General features: G+C 42.8%; 1 protein-coding gene across 6 annotated transcripts in view; it reads right to left on the bottom strand.

Moving 5' to 3' along the window:
* The window catches only part of gstz1 (glutathione S-transferase zeta 1), a 46550-nt gene that overhangs the window by 8958 nt on the left and 17216 nt on the right, over positions 1-20376 (bottom strand). For 2 of the 6 annotated variants that reach the window (XM_043696881.1, XM_043696882.1), the window contains exons 3-9: positions 11317-11380; positions 11155-11206; positions 10659-10726; positions 9278-9358; positions 7300-7425; positions 6956-7034; positions 6105-6157 (exon numbers count right to left, since the gene is read on the bottom strand). In XM_043696881.1, the coding sequence (XP_043552816.1) occupies positions 6105-6157; positions 6956-7034; positions 7300-7425; positions 9278-9358; positions 10659-10726; positions 11155-11206; positions 11317-11334 (477 nt within the window). In that variant the 5' untranslated portion in view covers positions 11335-11380. Of the gene's footprint in view, positions 1-6104; positions 6158-6955; positions 7035-7299; positions 7426-9277; positions 9359-10658; positions 10727-11154; positions 11207-11316; positions 11381-11480; positions 11519-11689; positions 11866-20376 lie in introns of those variants that run through there. The other 4 variants (XM_043696880.1, XM_043696885.1, XM_043696884.1 and 1 more) reach the window with 4 other exon arrangements.

Genomic DNA, 20376 nt, shown 5'->3' with positions numbered 1-20376 from the left:
ATTTCCCACGCACAAAGCCATGTTGACTAACCCTAATCAGTCCTTGCCTTTCCAAACACATGTACATCCTGTCCCTCAGGATTCCCTCCAACAACTTGCCCACCACTGAGGTCAGGCTCACCGGTCTATAGTTCCCTGGCTTGTCTTTACCGCCCTTCTTAAACAGTGGCACCACGTTTGCCAACCTCCAGTCTTCCAGCACCTCATCTGTGACTATCGATGATACAAATATCTCAGCAAGAGGCCCAGCAATCACTTCTCTAGCTTCCCACTGAGTTCTAGGGTATATCTGATCAGGTCCTGGGGATTTATCCACCTTTAACTGTTTCAAGACATCCAGCACTTGCTCCTCTGTAATCTGGACATTTTGCAAGATGTCACCCTCTATTTCCCTACAGTCTGTATCTTCCATATCCTTTTCCACAGTAAATACTGATGCAAAATACTCATTTAGTATCTCCCCCATTGTGTGGTGCTGGGGAAGCATAGCAGGTCAGGCAACATCCAAGGAGCAGGAGAATCAATGTTTCAGGCAAAAGCTCTTCATCAGGAATGAGGGATAGTCAACATAGCTTTGTGCATGGGAAATTGTATCTCATTAACTTGACTGGGTTTTTTGAAGAGGTGACAAAGAACATTGATGGAGACAGTGCAGTAGATATTGTCTATATGGACTTCAGCAGAGCATTCGACAAGGTTCTGCATGGTAGACTGTTTAGCAAAGTTAGATCACATGGGATCTGGGGGGAACTAGCCAAATGGATACAAAAGTGACTTGACTGTAGGAGATAGAGGGTGGTGGTAGAGGGTTGTTTTTCGGATGGAGGCCTGGGATAAGTGGTGTGCTGCCAGAATCGCTGCTGGGTCCACTGTTTTTCATCGTTTATAAATATGATTTGGAGAGGACACCAAAATAGAGGTGTAGTGGACACCAAAGAAGGTTATCTCAGAGTACAATGAGACCTAGCTGAGGAGTGGCAGATGGAGTTTAATTTAGATAAATGTGAGGTGTTGCATTTTGGTTAGGCAAACCTGGGCAAGACTTATACACTTAATGATAGGACCCTTGGGAGTATTGCCAAACAGAGAGATCTCAGGGTGCAGGTGCACAGCTCCTTGAAAGTAGAGTCGAAGATAGACGGTGGTGGAGAAGCTGGTCAGAGCACTGAGTATAGGGGTTGGGATGTCATGTTGTGGCTGAACAAGATATCGGTGAGGCCACTTTTAGAATTCTGCATTCAATTCTGGTCTCCCTGCTATAAGAAGCATGTTGTGAAACTTGAAAGGGTTAAAAAAAGATTTACAAGGATGTTGCCAGGATTGGAGGGTTTGAACTAGACCATAAGACATAGGAGGAGACATGAAGCCATTTAGCCCATTGAGTCTGCTCTCTCATTCAGTCATGGCTGATGGGTTTTTCAACCCCATTCTCCCTCTTTCTCCCCTTAACCCTCGATACACAAGAACCTATATATCTCAGTCTTAAATATACTCAATGACCTGACCTCCACAGCCTTCTGTGGCAATGAATTCATAGATTCACCACTCTCTGGCTGAAAAAGCTGCACCTTATCTCCGTTCTGAAAGGTATTCTCTTTACCCTAAGACTATGGCTTTGGGTTCTAGTCTCTCCTATCAATAGAAACAATTTCCCAAAAGCTACTCTCTCCAGGCCTTTCAATATTCTGTATATTTCAATTAGATACCCCCCCTCAATCTTCTGAACTCCATCGAGTATAAATTCAGAGTCCTCAAACATTCCGCACGCGTTAAGCTTTTCATTCCTGGGACCATTCTCGTGAATCTCCTCTGAACACGCTCCAGGGCCAATACATCCTTCCTGAAATATGGGGTCCAAAACTGCACACAATACTCTAAACGTGGTCTGACCAGAGCCTTACACAACCTCAGAAGTACATTCCCACTTCTCTATTCAAGTCGTCTCAAAATAAATGCCATCATTGCATTTGCCTTCCTAACTACTGACTCAACCTGCAAGTTTATACCTTGAGAGAATTCTGGACTAGAACTCCCAAGTCTCTTTGCACTTCAGACTTCTGAATTTTCTCACCACTTAGAAAACAGTTCATGCCTCTATTCTTCCTACCAAAGTGCATGACCTCACACTTTCCCACATTATACTCCATTTGCCACTTCTTTGCCCACTCTCCTAACCAGTCCAAATCTTTCTGCAGCCTCCTTGCCTCCTCAATGCTACCGTCCCTCTACCTATCTCTATAATCTGCAAATTTAGCCAGAATGCCCTCAGTTCCTTCATCTAGATCATTAAATGTATAAAGTGAAAAGCTGTGGTTCCTACACTGAGCTTTGCAGAACACCACTTGTCATCGGCTGCCATCCTGATAAGGACCCTTCTATGGACCCCACTCTCTGATTTCTGTCAGACAGCCAAGCTTCTATCTATGCTAGCACCTTGCCTCTAACACCATGGACCCTTATCTTACTCAATAGCCTCCTGTTCGGCACCTTGCCAAAGATCTTCTTGAAGTCCAGGTAGATTAGTGGGCAGCACGGTGGCACAGTGGTTAGCACTGCTGCCTCACAGGGCCAGAGACCCGGGTTCAATTCCCACCTCAGGCAACTGTCTGTGTGGAGTTTGCACATTCTCCCCGTGTCTGTGTGGGTTTCCTCCGGGTGCTCCGGTTTCCTCCCACAGTCCAAAAATGTGCAGGTTAGGTGAATTGGCCATGCTAAATTGCCCCTAGTGTTAGGTGAAGAGGTAAATGTAGGGGAATGGGTCTGGGTGGGTTGCTCTTCGGAGGGTCGGTGTGGACTTGTTGGGCCAAAGGGCCTGTTTCCACGCTCTAAGTAATCTAATTTAATCTAATAACATCCATTGGCTCTCCTTGGTCTAACCTGCTCGTTACTTCCTCAAAAGAATTCTAGCAGATTTGTCAGGCATGACCTCCCCTTGATGAAATCATGCTGACTTTGCCTTATTTTACCATGCACTTCCAAATACTCAGAAATCTCATCCTTCACAATGGATTCCAGGATCTTACCCATGACTGAAATTAGGCTAATCAGTCTGTAATTTTCTATATATTGCCTTAGTCTCCTTTTAAACAGGGGTGTCACATTAGGGAGAGGCTGAATATAGGCTCATAGCTCAGTGGTTAGAACACTGTGTCGTAAACCAGGAGTCGCAAGTTTGATCTTCGCTGGACGTTTGGAGGTGTGGTCGCTCAGTAGTTAGCGCTGCCTCACAGTTGCCTCACAGTGTCAGGGACCCAGGTTCAATTTCAGCCTCAGGCGACTGTCTGTGTGGAGTTTGCACATTCTCCCCATGTCTGAGTGGGTTTCCTCCCACAGTCCAAAGACATGCAGGTTAGGTGGATTGGCAATGCTAAAAATGCCCAGAGCATCCAGAAATGTACAGGTTAGGTGAATGAGCCATGGGATATCAGGCATAGTGGGGGGGGGGGGGGTAGTCTGAGTGGGATGCTCTTCAGAGAGTCGGTGTGGGCTTGTTAGGCTGAATGGCCTGCTTCCACGCTAGGGATTCTATGAGTAGGCTGGAGCTCTTTTCCCTGGAGCACAGGCTGAGGGGTGACCTTTTAGAGGTTTATAAAATCATGCAGGATGTGAATAGGATGAATAGCTAAGATATTTTTCCCAGGGTAGTGGAGTCCAAAACTAGAGGGCATAGTTCTAAGATGAGAGGGGAAAGAGGGAGAACCTTTCATGCAGAAGGTGGTGCAAGCATGGAAGAAGTTCCCAGAGAAAGTGGTGGAGGTGATTACAATTACAACATTTAAATGTCACCTACATGGGTATAGGAATAGGAAGAGTTGAGGGATATGGGCCAAATGCTGGCAAATGAGACTAGATCAGTTTAGGATATCTGGTCAGCATGGATGAGTTGGACCGAAGGATCTGTTTTCATGCTGTATGATTTTATGACTCCAAGTCAGGAATGTGATGGAATACACACTTGCTATCAGGAGTGTAGTTCCAACACTGCTGATGTTTGACATCATTTTAAACAAAGCAGCCCACTTGGAAACTATTAGAGAAAATACTGAAGGAGAGGATTCATATACACTTGGAAAAGCATAGGTTAATTAGGAATAGTCAGCATGGCTTTGTCACACCTTACAAATTTGTTAGAATTTTTTGAAAATGCGATCAAGTGTGTAGATAATGGAAGTTCAGTTGATGTAGTTTATATGGATTTTAACAAAGCTTTTGACACGGTCGCACATGGGAACTAATTGAGAAGGTTAAAGCACAAGGAATTCAGGGAAACTTGGTGAGATGGATCAGAAAATGGCTTAGCAACAGGACATAAAGGGTAGTGGTAGAAGGCTGTTTGAGTCATTGGAGTCTGCTGTCCAGTTTACCACAAGGATCATTACTAGGACCCTTATTGTTTGTTATATACATAAATGAGATAGATGAAAATGTGGGGGAATGTTAAGCAAATTTGCAGCCAACACCAAGATTAGTAGGGTGGTTCCTAGTGAAGTAGATTATAGCAAGCTATAAAGGGTTGGTCAGATGAGCTGAAAAGTGGCAGATGGTATTTGACACAGATAAGTGCAAGGTGATATACTTTGGAAGTAACAACAAAATGAAGGTGTATTTAATGAATGACATGACATTGGTAGCTCAGGAGAACAGGGATCTTGTGGTAATTATTCACAAATTCCTGAAGTCACAGAGCACATGAATAAGATAGTTAAGAAAAGATGTGGGAAACTTGCTTTCATCAGTTGTGACATAGAGTATAAGAGCAAGGAGGTGATATTGGAGTTGGACAGAGCATTGGTTAGGCCACAGCTGTGTAGTACTGTGTGCAATTCAGGTTACTTCACGACAGGCAGTCTGACAAATTGCAGATAGCAGAGGTCAGATGTGGAGGACAGGAAGAATGGGGTGCTATCAGCACAAATAATCAAACTGAAAACACAATTTCACATATTACTGAGGGCAACATGTGGATGAGAAATAGGAGTGAATCAAGACTTAGATCTCTGGCACACACTAGACATCACAGTGCAGGGATAGATATCATCCATGATGATAGAGATAAAAATAGAATGAAACCAGGCGAGCTCCTTCCTCCCTGATAGACACTGCTGTAGAATTTTCTGCTCATTTGTATGAAAACTTGGGAGTCGGGGTGGGGGGGGGGGGGGGGGGGGGGGGGGGGGGATCATTATGAGCAAGTAATGGGAGCTGTAATCCCTTTAGGATGAATGTGGTCCACAGAACAGGAAGTCAGCCTCAAAGACAATATGAACTCAAGAGGTTGTGAAAGGACATTCGGAGTTAGGGCAAGGGGGTACCTTAGAGAAAGTCAAGCGTGAGCTAGGGGAAAAAACAGATCTGTAGCAAGTTTAATAAGCACTGACTCAGCAACCAGAAGATGAGGCTTTAGTTTGACCTCTTGTTTGTGCCACACTTTCTGTTTCACCTTCTAGCTGTACCTCTATATTGCAGAGTTTTTGCCTGTTTATACACTCAACTCTGTTACCCATTGGACAGAAAGAGTCAACCCTGCATACTCCCCACTCCTTATTGTGTGTGTGTGTGTGTGTGTGTGTGGCGGGGTTGAATAGGGGAGAAAATCATCCAAGGCCTTTGATCACTGTCTACTCCCCACTTTGGTCACTGCTAGAGAACAAAGAGGACATCACAGCCAAGCCCTTTGCAGGTCATTGAACAGTCATTGTTTGAATGTGCAACTGCAGCATGGTGGCTTAGGTGAAGAGCTGCGACAGCATTGGGGGAGCCATTATATGAGTAAGCAGTTGAACTGCACGCAGTATAAAATGAGCTGTGTGCATGGCCAACTAAGCTGTAATATCACAAGGAAATCAAACAACTACATCAAATACAGCGATGTAGAGTTAGTGCTGGAGATATATGTGCCTGCATTGGGGGTGATGGTGGTGGGTGGTGTAGGGATAGATGTGTGTGCGCAGGAGTGTGCATGCACATGTGTGTGCACGTTTCTCTGGCCGTAAAGATCTGATAATTTGGATGTTTTTGGTCTGTCATCAGTAACATCATCAGTGCTTGCCCTAAACTGTACAATGTATGAAGCTCAGTCACTGAGATTGCACCTTCATACATACCTCATCACCAACACAATACTGCCCAGCCGTGTATTGCAGGAGACTCTCCAGGGCTGGAAAAGAGGCAGATATTAGCAAAGGAGGGTGGTGCAAACAACAACATGCATTTTTACATAATAAGACATCATAGCACATTTCACAAGTAACAGGGACTGTGACATCAAGATTCATGGAGATACTACAGCAATTCACTAATAACTCTGTTAGAAGAGAGATTTTAAGGAGTACCTTGGAGGAGGAAGTAGTTTAGGAAGGGAATTCTAGAGCTTGGTAGCTCTACCTTCAGAGAGCTGAAGGTAGAGCGATGGGCAATTGCAGGAGCACAGAGATTTCAGAGGGGTGTAAGACTGATGAAGGAAGATACAGAATATTGGGGGGTGTGGCAATAGTCCAAGGAAGCAAATAAAGGTGAGGATTTTAAAATTTCCAGAATGCGCTGGGCAATGGATAAACAGGACATGATTTAAAGTTAGGACACCAGCAGTAGAATTCTGGATAAGCTCAGGTTAGAGAGTGAGTTGACAATGGCAAGTTGGCAAAGCATCAGCAGAATAGCCAAGGCTGGGGTAGATGATGCTGGTTTCAGCAGGATATTTTTTTTAGATTAGATTCCTTACAGTGTGGAAACAGGCCCTTCGGCCCAACAAGTCCACACCGCCCCGCCGAAGCGCAACCCACCCATACCCCTACATTTACCCCTTACCTAACACTACGGGCAGTTTAGCATGGTCAATTCACTATTGTGGGAGGAGAGGACGATGGACGTGGGTGGCATTAGTGCTGTATGGGTTAGAATGTTATACAGTACTATTCTGGTGTAATTAGCCTATTAGACTGCCCATCAGACATACCTTGGAGGCCAATAGTGATGAAGTGCTGAGCCCATTCAAGTTTCTTCTCCTCTCCTATCTTCTGCAAAACATGCAGGTTCTGAAAAAAAAAAATCATCAGACAGCATGAGTAAGCTACAAACACATTGGCATCAATGCTGAAGCCAAACAAATCTCATCCTGAGTGACCTTACCGGACTTAAGTAGCTCCCTCCAAGGTTTATTCAGTCTGATAGAGGCACCATGTGCCTGACACACAGATGATTGAAGGGACTGTGGGCTCATCAGAAATGGAAATAATAGATGGACTCTAGTCCAGAAGTAACAAGGGCTCAAAAAGTTGGTTTCTACCATCAAAGTCTTACCTGCAGAGGTTGGATTCCAGAGGTGATGTGGTCAGAAATCATCCGAACTTGGGCACGTTTCTTGGCATCCTCTGGGAGCAGCCGAGGACCAGGTCTAGTCTCATCCAGGTACTGTACTATAGCCAGCTACCATTAGGAGAGAAAGTTACTGATCGTCCAACAGCAGCATCCCTTGAGAATAATCTACAACCTCAAAGTTTTGCCAATTCTAGAAATACAGATAGACTCACACTACACAGACATTAAAGCACAGAAGCAGAACCTTTATTTGGTAAAGGGTATGGGAGAGTTGCAGTTTTGCTAGTTAGGGATGTCAAGTCAAGGTGAGAAACAGGAGTAGACTATTCAGTCCTTCAGACCTGCTCTATCATTCATCACGATCACTGATTTTCTACATTAACTCCAGCTTCTTACACTATCTCCACATACATTACTTTCTTTCGTATCCATAAATCTAACAATCCGTATTGAACATACTCAATGGCAGAGGCAGCCTGTGAAAATAGTTGCCAAAGTTTTCTGAGAGAAACTAAGTGTCATCCACAGTGAAGTCAATGACACACTTGGTGTACACCGGAAGCAAAAATGTTCATGGAATGGGAATGAAAGATTTAAGGACAATTTTTCATATTTTAATTCCATCAATTAACAAACATTTGTTTTCAAAACCAGGGATTCATCAAATAAATGAAAAGAAACCTCAAAATGGGATTTTGTCAGGCTTCAGTAATCACTTGCATGAGCAGCTTAGCTCAGTGGACGCTCACTTATTGATCAGAAGACAGTGTGGGTCAAGCCACACAAGATTTGAGCTCATATATGGGCAGATACTCCAGCACAGCACTCACGCAGCACTGCACTGTCAGGAGGATGGACTTCAAATCAGACGGTCTCCTGTAAAGACATGTGGCAATAGACATTAAAAATTCCATTGGCATATTCAGGGAAAAGGGATCTTACCCTGTACTCTAGCCATCACTCCTCATTCAAAGAGAAATAAAACATTTCCTTAACTGAAGAAGATAGTGAGATGTACCAGAATGGCACCAGGGAAGAGGGATTTCAGTTACATAAAGAGTTGAAGGAAAGTGGAACATTTCCCTCAAGAGCTAAGGGAGTTGAAATGATAGGTAATAAAATTATTCAAGATTATGAATATCTCTGGGGTAAATAAAAAAGAAATTACTTTCAACAGCAGGGAAGTCAGTAACTAGCAGATTTCAGATATTTGACAAAAAGACGGGGGAAAGATGAAGTGAAATTTTGACATACAGCAGATTATTGTTTTCTGGAATACAGACTGAAAGGGTAATGGAAGCAGTTTCAATAGCAACCTTTAAAAGGAAATTGGATAAACAAGGTGACAAATTTGATGGGTTCTGAGGAAGAGCAGGGAGTGGGAAAGAAGTGCACAATTTTTGAAGAGACACAATGGACTCCCAATGAGCTGTAAGATTCTATGATTCAAATATGTCACTTGGTGTGGTCAAACTGGCCATTAACATTTGTCTACATCACACAAATTGCTGGAAGTCAGAAGTAATTAAGTGGACCTATGCCATTTGAGAGGTTCAAGGCTCAATCGTCATAAAACTTTGGTCAGATTGTCACACAGCATAGAAACAGGCCCATGTCTATACCAGCTAATAAATACCAAATTACATTAATCCTATTTACCTGCACTTAGTCCACAACCATTACATCTGGGTATTTCAAGTGCTCATCCAGATGCTTCTGAAATGTTGTGAGAACCTGCCACCACCACCCTCTCAGGCAGCACATTCCACCTTCTACCACAGAATTAACTTGGATTCACAATTTTTGGTGAATGCAAGTCATGTCAGATTACAAATTAAATATTTACAGAGCCAGAAAACAGACCTTGGAATTCTGACCTCATTTCCACTGAAAAACATCAATCAGTAACAGAAAACAATCTCCCCTCTTCCCTTTCCCATCACATAATAAACAAACTTACGGACTGGGAGAGGACAATGCCATCGATAGCGAGAGCTGGAACTTGTTTCATGGGATTGATGGTCTTGAATGAATCAACATGCTGTAGAGATGGTGAGGTTCAGATTAACATGGAATTTAAAAGGTTATCTAACAGTGTAACACTCCCAATGCACTTCTAATTCCACAGGACAATGTTAGGATTTGGCTGCAGATAAAAGCTGACAACAGACTATAGTCTCCTAACTTGAAGAGGGATGCAATTCAGAGAAGGCTTCCCAGACTATTAGCTGGAGTGAATAAGTTGTTCTTATGAAGAAAGGTTTGACAGTCTAGGCTTCTATCCAGTTTAGACAAGAAACAGGTCGCTTGACTGAAATATAAAATCTTGAAGGATCTTGGCAGGGTAAAAGTGGAGAGGGTAGAGAACGAGGGGTCACTTTAAAAGTAAGTGGTTGCCCATTTAAGAGAGAAGAGAATTTTCACTGAGGTCTAAAAATTTTTGGACTCTCTTGTAGCACAGTGTTTGAATATTTTTTAGGCAGAAGTAAATATATTTTTAATTAGCTAAAGGGTAAACTTTACTGAATTGAGAAGGAATTTCTTTACCCAGAGGGTTGTAAATCTATGGAATTCCTTGCCCAGTGAAGTAGTTGACACTACTTAAGTGAACATTTTTAAAGGTAAGGTAGTTTTTTTTCGAACAAAGGAATTAACGGATATGGTGAGAGTCCGGTTAAGTGGAGCTGAGTCCATGAAAAGGTCAGCCATGATCTTACTGAATGGCGGAACAGGCTTTAAGGGCCAGACGGCCTACTCCTGCTCCTAGTTCTTATGCTGTGAAAGGTTATTGGTGGTAGTTGGGAATGTAGAGTAATCAGATCCATCATGATCTTACTGAATGCTGGAGCAGGCTCAGGTAGCCAAATGGATTTGTACATTTTACTCCCAGATAGGCAAACCGTGCACTACTTCCTGTCCCACAAAAAATACAGGTCGACCGCCGTATCTGCAGAATCGTTTCCCATGGTTACAGTTACCCGCGGTTTACTGCAGCCCAAACATATTATAGGGAACCTTCCGGAACCAGGGACCAGGAGCTGCTGGGAAGGTAAATTTCCCCTCGAAATGAATTGGTTTGCGGTTTCTGGCTTCCGCAGTAGGTCTTGGAAGGTATCCCCTGCGAGTACAGGGAGGGGGGAACTACTGTAGGTGACAGGCTCTGTCACTCCTACCTTATTTAGAAAATGGGTGTTCCACACAGCTTGGACAGTAAGGGAGTTTGTGCAGCTAAAAATGACAATTGACAAAAAAGGGGAAAAATTCTTAGGGATGGGAATGGGGTATAATGTAATGGCTCAGAAACATGACAAGGACAGATGTGGAAAAGGCTGGAAATATACCTGCTGGCCTCCGTCTCTGATCAGATTGACAGCTACCTGGTCATATGCGACTCCCTTGAAAGCCAGAGCTGTATGATCACAGAGATGGGAGAAAGGTTTTACCAAGTCTTAAATGTAAACAAATATGAAAACTCTCACATGCATTCCTGTGTGCCTCCCCGCTGAGTAAAATCAAAGATGATCATACAGAATAGGTTTTTAATCAACCTGCTCAGATACAGAGCTTGGAGAAACTCAACAGGTCTGACACCATCTGCGGAGAGAAACCGGACCCGACACGTTAACACTGCTTTCTCTACACAGGTGCTGCCAGACCGTGCTGAGTTTCTCCAGCATACTCTGCTTTTGCTTCTGCTCAGACACACGCCTGAAGGAGCTGGGACTTAAGCCAAGGGTAGAGATACTATCGCTGAGCCACAAAGCCCCAAAAACACGCAGTAAAGCCGAGAGAACGCAATGCTAGAATTTCCCAACGTTTCGGTGGTCAGCTACTCACCAATTCGCACTCTCCATGAACAGGAACTCCTGAAATATGTGTATAACACAGGCTGTCGAAAGAAACAACAATTAAAACCACATTCATTATCACCACGTTCCCAGCCTCACGGCGCTGCCTTTGCCCTCAGCATTATACTGCGGCTCCTCTCCCGATACTAACTTTAGGAGACGATGCCATGTTTCCCGGTCCCGACCCCAGTGCCTGTCCGTCAATTCTCCGCCCTCTGAAACAGACAAATATGGTTCCACAGCCAAAATCAAAAAGTGGGAGGAGGGTTCGGGCACGAAAACAAGCCAATAATGATTTGGAGATTTATAAACCACCTCAAAGGACTCTTCCTCCACATCTCTGTCGATTATCAAACCTCCCTCTCCTCACAGGCTGAAGGTCAAATGGAAGCTGGACATCTGTATTTTTACACTCAGGAATAGGAGGCTATGGAATACTGTATATAACTAGGTTAGAGTAATAGCAGGGGCTAGACTCCTGGTTCAAGGAATATGGAAAGGAAAGTTTAAAGTCGTTTCCTTACCATCATTCTTTAATTCTCAGTGTGTCTGATATCTCCCTCCGCTGAAACACACCCTGTGGTACTGTTAGCCTCCCACTCAATTCTATCATTTTTACTCTTTTAAATTGGCCAGATCACATTTAGCCAGATTGCAAAAAGCATGTTCACTAATGATTGAGCTAACAAACCCCTCCCCGTTCGAGATTTTAAAAGTTAGGCATTTGCTTTAAAGACACATTCACAGAATGTGGAAAGAGGAAGTTTAAAATGGTGCCATGTCTAGTTTAAAAGAAACATGGGAACAGGAGGAGGGGCCATTCAGCTCCTTGAACCTGCCCAATGGAGATCATAATGGAGATCAAGTCCAATGGCCTTTACACAATACTCCTCAACACTACACTCTTTACCAGACAATTATCTGTTGTTCTCAGAGCTGAAAGCTCCAAGTGACCCCCAGCATCCACAGCCTTCGAGGGAAAGTGCTCTAGATATCCGCTAGCCTTAATGAAACGCTGCACACTGACATTTGCAGAGTTGATGGTCCAGCTGTGCTTTGAACATCGTGTCCCCTCATCATGAATTCTTCCCTGGAGATAAAAGCTTCTATAGATCCATTATCAAATGCTTTTGACATTTTAAACATTTTGATCAAAACATCCCTTAATCTTCTAAACTCAAGGGAATGCAAGTCTTTGCAAACTATTTTAATAATCATACACCATTTGTTTTTATTCACTCATGGGATACGGGCATCACTGGCAGGCCAGCATTTATTGCCCATTCCTATTTGTTTTTGAATAATGAGGAGTAGGCCATTGAACACTTTGAGGCCTTTCCTCCCACCATTTAATAAGATCCTATCTGCACCGATTACTTCACATTCCTCATCCCAATCACATTTCACCCCTTTGCTCATCAAGAATCTACCAACCTCTGCCTTAAAAAACACAGAAGGATTCAAACTCTCTTCCTCAGAAGATACTGGAAGCAAAAATTCATGAATCTCAAAGAAAAATTCTCATCTGTTTCAATGGTGACCCCTGAATTTTAAACAGTTCCCCTAGTTCTCTATTCTCTCACAACAGGAAACATCTTCTCAACATCTACTATGTCGAGATCCCTCAGAGTTTTATATGTTTAAATCAAGTCACCACTTACTCTTCTCAACTCCAGTGGATACGAGTCCAGCCTGTACAGGCGTGTTCAGGCTCCTGCATTGATGAAGTGGTCCTAGCTCTGATCTCATGGCTACCTCGGTGGAGGTGAGTGTGGGTTCCCAGCGGCATCTGCAGATTCATGGAGGTGGCAGAGGAGAGTTTGGGCCCAATACGAGACCCGGCGGCATCAGCAGCGGCTGCACTGACAGGGTGGGCCCAAAGCAGACTCGCGCCAGCGGCAGAGTAGTTTGGGTTGGAGTGGTACTCAATGGCAGCTGCATTGGCAAGGTCACCAAGACGCATAGTAGCGAGGAAGTCAGTGGAGGTGAAATGACAACAAAAAGTGACAAACCTTCATTGCAGTGACAGCGGTGCAGTGAAGAGACTCAAGTCTGGTCACCAGGCGCATGGTGGAGCACTTAGTATGAAGGACTATAAAGTTGAACACTTTTTCTTTGTTTTTCCTGCCTTTACATTTTGTGTTTTGGTTTATTTTTCTGTGTTTTAAGATGGCGCTGGAGGTAGCGACACGATACAACACTTATTTCATAAAGTGGACAACAAGTAAATCATATAAGACATCTCAGCCATTATAGCTGAGATGGGCTTCCAGCACATTCAAATCTTTTCTTAAATAGGGCAGCCAATATTGTATGCAGTGCTCTAGATGTGGTCTTAAAGGCCTCACAGCACCAGGGTCCCAGGTTTGATTCCAGTCTCAGGCAACTGTCTGTGTGGGGTTTGCACATTCTCCCTGTGTCTGCGTGGGCTTCCTCCGGGTGCTCCGGTTTCCTCCCACAGTCCAAAGATGTGCAGGTCAGGTGAATTGGCCACGCTAAATTGCCCAAAGTGTTAGGTGCATTAGTCAGAGGGAAATGGGTCTGGGTGGATTACCCTTCAGAGGGTCGGTGTGGACTTGTTGGGCTGAAGGGCCTGTTTCCACACTAGAGAATCTTATCTAATCTAATCTAATCTAATCTAATCTCCTTTTTAACTGAAACATAACCATCCTAACCTTGAATTTAAATCCTCTACAATATACAATATACAATAACATGATTAACTTTCCTAATTACTTGCTGTACTGGTATTCTAACATTTAGTCACTCATTGGCATCCTCTCCCACTTTTTAGTCCAGGGTACACTGCACCTGCCCAGGAGGAAATCTATCCTTTTGGAGCCCTGAATTAAATGCAATTCGAGAAAGGCTCTTCAGCTATTTCACAAATGTCAGATGCTTCACAGGCACTTTGCAGAAACAGTTGGAGAGAGAAACAAATTCTGGCAAAGTTCCCATCCATGACATGAATTCAATTTTTCCTTTGTCAGATGCTGACAGTCTCCTGTGCATTTCCATTCTTGAATTTGCCTATTAATCTGCAGATAACAGGTGCTGCATGAACATAAGTCTTCCACTTGAGCCCCTTAGTGCATTATATGAAGTCACTAACTAGAATGTATGCCCAAGAAAAAATAATTGTCAACCGTACGAAGGTCAACCCAGTACCTTGGATTTTGTTGAATAATAGTGGAATAATAATCCTAAATCACAGAGGTTTCACAAAAGGAAGCATTATGCCAATCCTTCTAGTGCTAGTTGTTCGTTATAACAATCCAAAACTAATCCCACTGTCTCACTCCCTACGGATTCATTGCCCTTTCCTAGTCGAGATGCAGGAGAAGCTGGGGATATTGTCTTGGAGCAAGGAAAGTTGATGAAGATTTAATACAGGAATTCAACATGATGGGAATAAACAAGGAGAATTTGTTTCCATTACATAAATGTCAAGAGAACACACATATCGTAATCAACAAAAAAAGCCAACAGGAAATTGGGAGAATTTGGTTTTGCACAGCTTATTGCTGTAATCAGAATGCCTTCCAGAAAAAGGTGGTGGATGCAGATTCAATTGTGACTTTCAAAGACAACTGGATATACTGTCTATGCAAAAAGAAAGAATTGCAGGGTTATGGGAAAAATTAGTGAGTGAGACTAATTCCATACACCCTTCAAAAGAACTGCCTTATCACAGGGGATTGATTGGCATGCATTGTATTTTATAGCTCCAAGATCTTGCAAGGACCATAACTGCAGGCAATGACCTAACTTGAAAATTTAAGAGAGTTACTTCTTTATTCTAGCCCCTATTTAGAAAACTCACAATTATGCTGCTCTTCTTTTAATGTAGGACCCTACCAGTACTCTCATATTTTAATTCTTCAGACTTTGCATGAAGTCCAAAGTCCCATTCCTTGGATTTTCTCCCAATATGCATCACTCACACTATTCCACATTAAATTGTATTTTATACAGTCATAGAGATGTACAGCACAAAAACAGACCCTTCGGTCCAACCTGTCCATGCCGACCAGATATCCCACCCCAATCTAGCCCCACCTGCCAGCACCTGACCCATATCCCTCCAAACCCTTCCTATTCATATACCCATCCAAATGCCTCTTAAATGTTGCAATTGTACCAGCCTCCACCACTTCCTCTGGCAGTTTATTCCATACACATGCCACCCTCTGAGTGAGAAGGTTGCCCCTTAGGTCTCTTTTATATCTTTCCCCTCTCACTATAAACTTATGCCCTCTAGTTCTGGACTTCACGATCCCAGGGAAAAGACTTTGTCTATTTACCCTATCCATGCCCCTCATAATTTTGTAAACCTCTATAATGTCACCCCTCAGCCTCTGACGCTCCAGGGAAAACAGCCCCAGCCTGTTCAGCCTCTCCATATAGCTCAAATCCTCCAACCCTGGCAACATCCTTGTAAATCTTTTCTGAACCCTTTCAAATTTCACAACATCTTTCCAATAGGAAGGAGACCAGAATTGCACGCAATATTCCAACAGTGGCCTAACCAATGTCCTGTACAGCCGCAACATGACCTCCCAACTCCTGTACTCAATACTCTGACCAATAAAGGAAAGCATACCAAACGCCTTCTTCATTATGCTATCTAACTGCGACTCCACTTTCAAGGTGCTATGAACCTGCACTCCAAGGTCTCTTTGTTCAGCAACACTCCCTAGGACCTTAACATTAAGTGTATAAGTCCTGCTAAGATTTGCTTTCCCAAAATGCAGCATTTATCTGAATTAAACTCCACCTGCCACTTCTCAGCCCCTTGGCCCATCTGGTCCAGATCCTGTTGTAATCTGAGGTAACCCTCTACGCTCTCCACTACACCTCCAATTTTGGTGTCATCTGCAAACTTACTAACTGTACCTCTTATGCTCGCATCCAAATCATTTATGTAAATGACAAAAAGTAGAGGACCAGGAACCAATCCTTGTGGCACTCCACTGGTCACAGGCCTCCAGTCTGAAAAACAACCCTCCACAACTACCCTCTGTCTTCTACCTTTGAGCCAGTTCTGTATCCAAATGGCTAGTTCTCCCTGTATTCCATGAGATCTAACCTTGCTAATCAGTCTCCCATGGGGAACCATGTCGAACGCCTTACTGAAGTCCATATAGATCACATCTACTGCTCTCTCCTCATCAATCTTCTTTGTTACTTCTTCAAAAAACTCAATCAAGTTTGTGAGACATGATTTCCCACGCACCAAGCCATGTTGACTATCCCGAATCAGTCCTTGCCTTTCCAAATACATGTACATCCTGTCCCTCAGGATTCCCTCCAACAACTTGCCCACCACCGAGGTCAGGCTCACCGGTCTATAGTTCCCTGGCTTGTCTTTACCACCCTTCTTAAACAGTGGCACCATGTTTGCCAACCTCCAGTCTTCCGGCACCTCACCTGTGACTATCGATAATACAAATATCTCAGGAAGAGGCCCAGCAATCACTTCTCTCGCTTACCACAGAGTTCTATGGTACACCTGATCAGGTCCTGGGGATTTATCCACCTTTAACCATTTCAAGACATCCAGCACTTCCTCCTCTGTAATCTGGACATTTTGCAAGATGTCACCATCTATTTCCCTACAGTCTATATCTTCCATATCCTTTTCCACAGTAAATACTGATGCAAAATATTCATTTAGTATCTCCCCCATTTTCTGTGGCTCCACACAAAGGCTGCCTTGCTGATCTTTGAGGGGCCCTATTCTCTCCCTAGTTACCTTTTTGTCCTTAATATATTTGTAAAAACCCTTTGGATTCTCCTTAATGCTATCTGCCAACGCTATCTCATGTCCCTTTATGCCCTCCTGATTTCCCTTATAAGTATATTCCTACTTCCTTTATACTCTTCTAAGGATTCACTCGATCGATCCCATCTATACCTGACATATACTTCCTTCTTTTTCTTAACCAAACCCTCAATTTCTTTAGTCATCCAGCATTCCCTATACCTACCAGCCTTCCCTTTCACTCTGACAGGAATACACTTCTCTGGATTCTTGTTATCTCATTTCTGAAGGCTTCCCATTTTCCAGCCGTCCCTTTACCTGCGAACATTTGCCTCCAATCAGCTTTCGAAAGTTCTTGCCTAACACCGTCAAATTTGGCCTTTCTCCAATTTAGAACTTCAACTTTTAGATCTGGTCTATCCTTTTCCATCACGATTTTAAAACGAATAGAATTATGGTCACTAGCCCCAAAGTGCTTCCCCACTGACACCTCAGTCACCTGCCCTGCCTTATTTCCCAAGAGTAGGTCAAGTTTTGCACCTTCTCTAGTAGGTACATCCACACACTGAATCAGAAAATTGTCTTGTACACACTCAAGAAATTTCTCTCCATCTAAACCTTTAACACTATGGCAGTCCCAGTCGATGTCTGGAAAGTTAAAATCCCCTACCATAACTACCCTATTATTCTTACAGATAGTTGAGATCTCCTTACAAGTTTATTTCTCAGTTTCCCTCTGACTTTTAGGTGATCCCAATAAGGTGATCATCCCTTTCTTATTTCTCAGTTCCACCCAAATAACTTCCCTGGATGTATTTCCGGGAATATCCTCCCTCAGCACAGCTGTAATGCTGTCCCTTATCAAAAATGCTACTCCCCCTCCTCTCTTGCTTCCCTTTCTATCCTTCCTGTAGCATTTGTATCCTGGAACATTAAGCTGCCAGTCCTGCCCATCCTTGAGCCATGTTTCTATAATTGCTATGATATCCCAGTCCCATGTTCCTAACCATGCCCTGATCTCCATCTTCCCATCCCAATAATCTCTCCATATTCCTAAAATCTTATATAATCTTCCTAACTGATAGAACTGGTTATTATAGCAGGTTCTCTGCTCATTTTTCCATGCCTCAACATCTTGCAATTTCCTCTTGTTGCTTGCAGGACCCTCCCATTTTCAAGATGTCTAACATCAACTATCTCTTCAGCTTAATGTACATCTGCTCCTCTTCCTTGAGTCACTGTCCTCAGCAACTGCTCATGCCTTAAAAATGGCCAATCCAACCTTACTGACATTTTTTGATGATATTCAGCAATATTCTTTCCTCTTCCACCATTCTGAAAATTTCTGCATTCCACTGGTGCTCTGTAATTGACTTACTCTATCCATCACCAGAGCCTCATCTCACATTCATTTTTTAGTTGTCTGGATTTTATCAGCTCTGCACAACAAGACACTCCAGATCAACATATGCTGAACAATTCTTTACATCTATGTGATTCATTCTTTACCATTGTGACTGTAGTTCCAACTTCTTTATGACACTATCTCCTGACAAGATGTTTTCCAAGTGCTTAAACCAGTAATACTAATCCAGCGTTTCACTATTTACTTTAATCTTTTCTTTTGCATCAGTATTTATTCCAGTCATCAAAGTGCCTTTTTTACATTGATGTTCATTCTGCAAGATATTGACTTATAAATTATGATTTTAGTTCTTGTGCAGAAGTCCAAGTCATCTCTATGTCATGCCCCACTGGGGTAGCATTGTAGAAATCATGCCCTGCTATTCCAATTCAGTAAGAAGGTTAAAGATTTTTAGAAGTAGCAGACTTATCACAACTGCTGAAGAAAATGAACATAGATAGTGCTCTTGATCTGGTGGAGATCTGATGGCTTATAGGCAAAAAGTGAGTACTGCATATGCTGGAAACTAGAGTCTAGATTAGAGTGATGCTGGAAAAGCACAGGAGGTCAGGTAGCATCCGAGGAGCAGGAAAAATCGATGTTTCGGGCAAAAGCCCTTCATCAGGAATGGTGTTCACAACCCCAGATGTTCAGCCAATCAGACAACTGCTGGTAGTAAGTATTGATAACTGATCCCTAGTCTACCGACCAATCAGCTAATTGCTGCTGGCTGAATCTCCATTTGTACATGCCCTTGGCTCCAGCTCCTCCCCAGTCTCGCCTACTGTTGCTTGAATCAATGGCTATTTAAACAGTACTTTCAATGGATGTCAGGCTACTTTCTTCCTGAAATCTTTCAATTACCGGTTTGAAAACAGTTCTTTTTCCATCTAGTCCACAAATAAAAAAGATGACATAATCTTTATATCTATATCATCATATATCAAGAATGAAAGATCAGCACAAAACCCTGGAGCACTCCACCTCCAGCACTTCTCAAACCCAAGCAACACAAACTAAGCTGATACTAAAGCAAAATACTGCATATGCTGGAAATAGAAACAAAAAAAAGAGCCTGAAAATATGCAGGTCTGGAGGCATCTGTGGTGAGAAACAGAGTTAACATTTCAGGTTGATGAGCCTGACCTGAACATTTCCAGCTGTTTTATTCTTAAGTCGCCTAACATAATTCTACTTCCGGTCAACTTTTTACCCATTGCCTCTCACATCAGGCATATGTATACGCACACATTGAGCTGAATGCGTGATATCTTATCCAATGTGTTTTGTAAAGGCATTTACTACATTCCTATTACCAAATACTTCTAACAAACATTATATGCGCTAAACAGCAAGCTACCTTTGACAATTCTGTGCTGGTTACCCTTCACTTACCAATGGATTTCCAGAGCCTTAACATTTCTATTTTGAATCAGGAATGTTTTTGCTGATAATTGAGAGTAGATTATCTGACTATTTTCAGAATTTCCCCAGGATTTCTACTGAGGTTTTGAGGATTGAAACCTTCTCCACTCATCTCAGGAAAACCCTACAAAGTTCACCTTTGCTTCCTTTCTTCAATAAAGCGTTAAATGAGACAGTCTGAGTACAGTTTGAATATTTAGGGAAAAAAGAAAATAGCTTAAAATATTTCTCTCCATCAAAAAAATAAAATACTACTGATGCTGGACATCTGAATCAAACTGTAAATGCTGGAAACATTGTCGCTACAGAGAAAATAAAATTGTGATAACGTCTCAATGTTTACTCTGTTTTTGCTCCAAAGACATGACTTGAATGTTTCCAGCTTTTTCTGTCTTTCTCGAATCCCTTTCTCAAGTAACTATTTATTAGGAAAGATGAAGTTTTAATAATTCGCTAAGTAAATAATAATATGACCAGACAATGGATTAGTGGTGCTGGAAGAGCACAGCAGTTCAGGCAGCATCCGAGGAGCAGTAAAATCGACGTTTCGGGCAAAAGCCCTTCATCAGGAATAAAGGCAGAGAGCCTGAAGGGTGGAGAGATAAGCTAGAGGAGGG

Source organism: Chiloscyllium plagiosum, chromosome 10 (genome assembly GCF_004010195.1).
Source record: "Chiloscyllium plagiosum isolate BGI_BamShark_2017 chromosome 10, ASM401019v2, whole genome shotgun sequence".
Taxonomy (NCBI): domain Eukaryota; kingdom Metazoa; phylum Chordata; class Chondrichthyes; order Orectolobiformes; family Hemiscylliidae; genus Chiloscyllium; species Chiloscyllium plagiosum.
The sequence above is the reverse complement of the archived record's forward strand: the minus strand, read 5'-3'. Positions and strand labels throughout refer to the sequence as shown.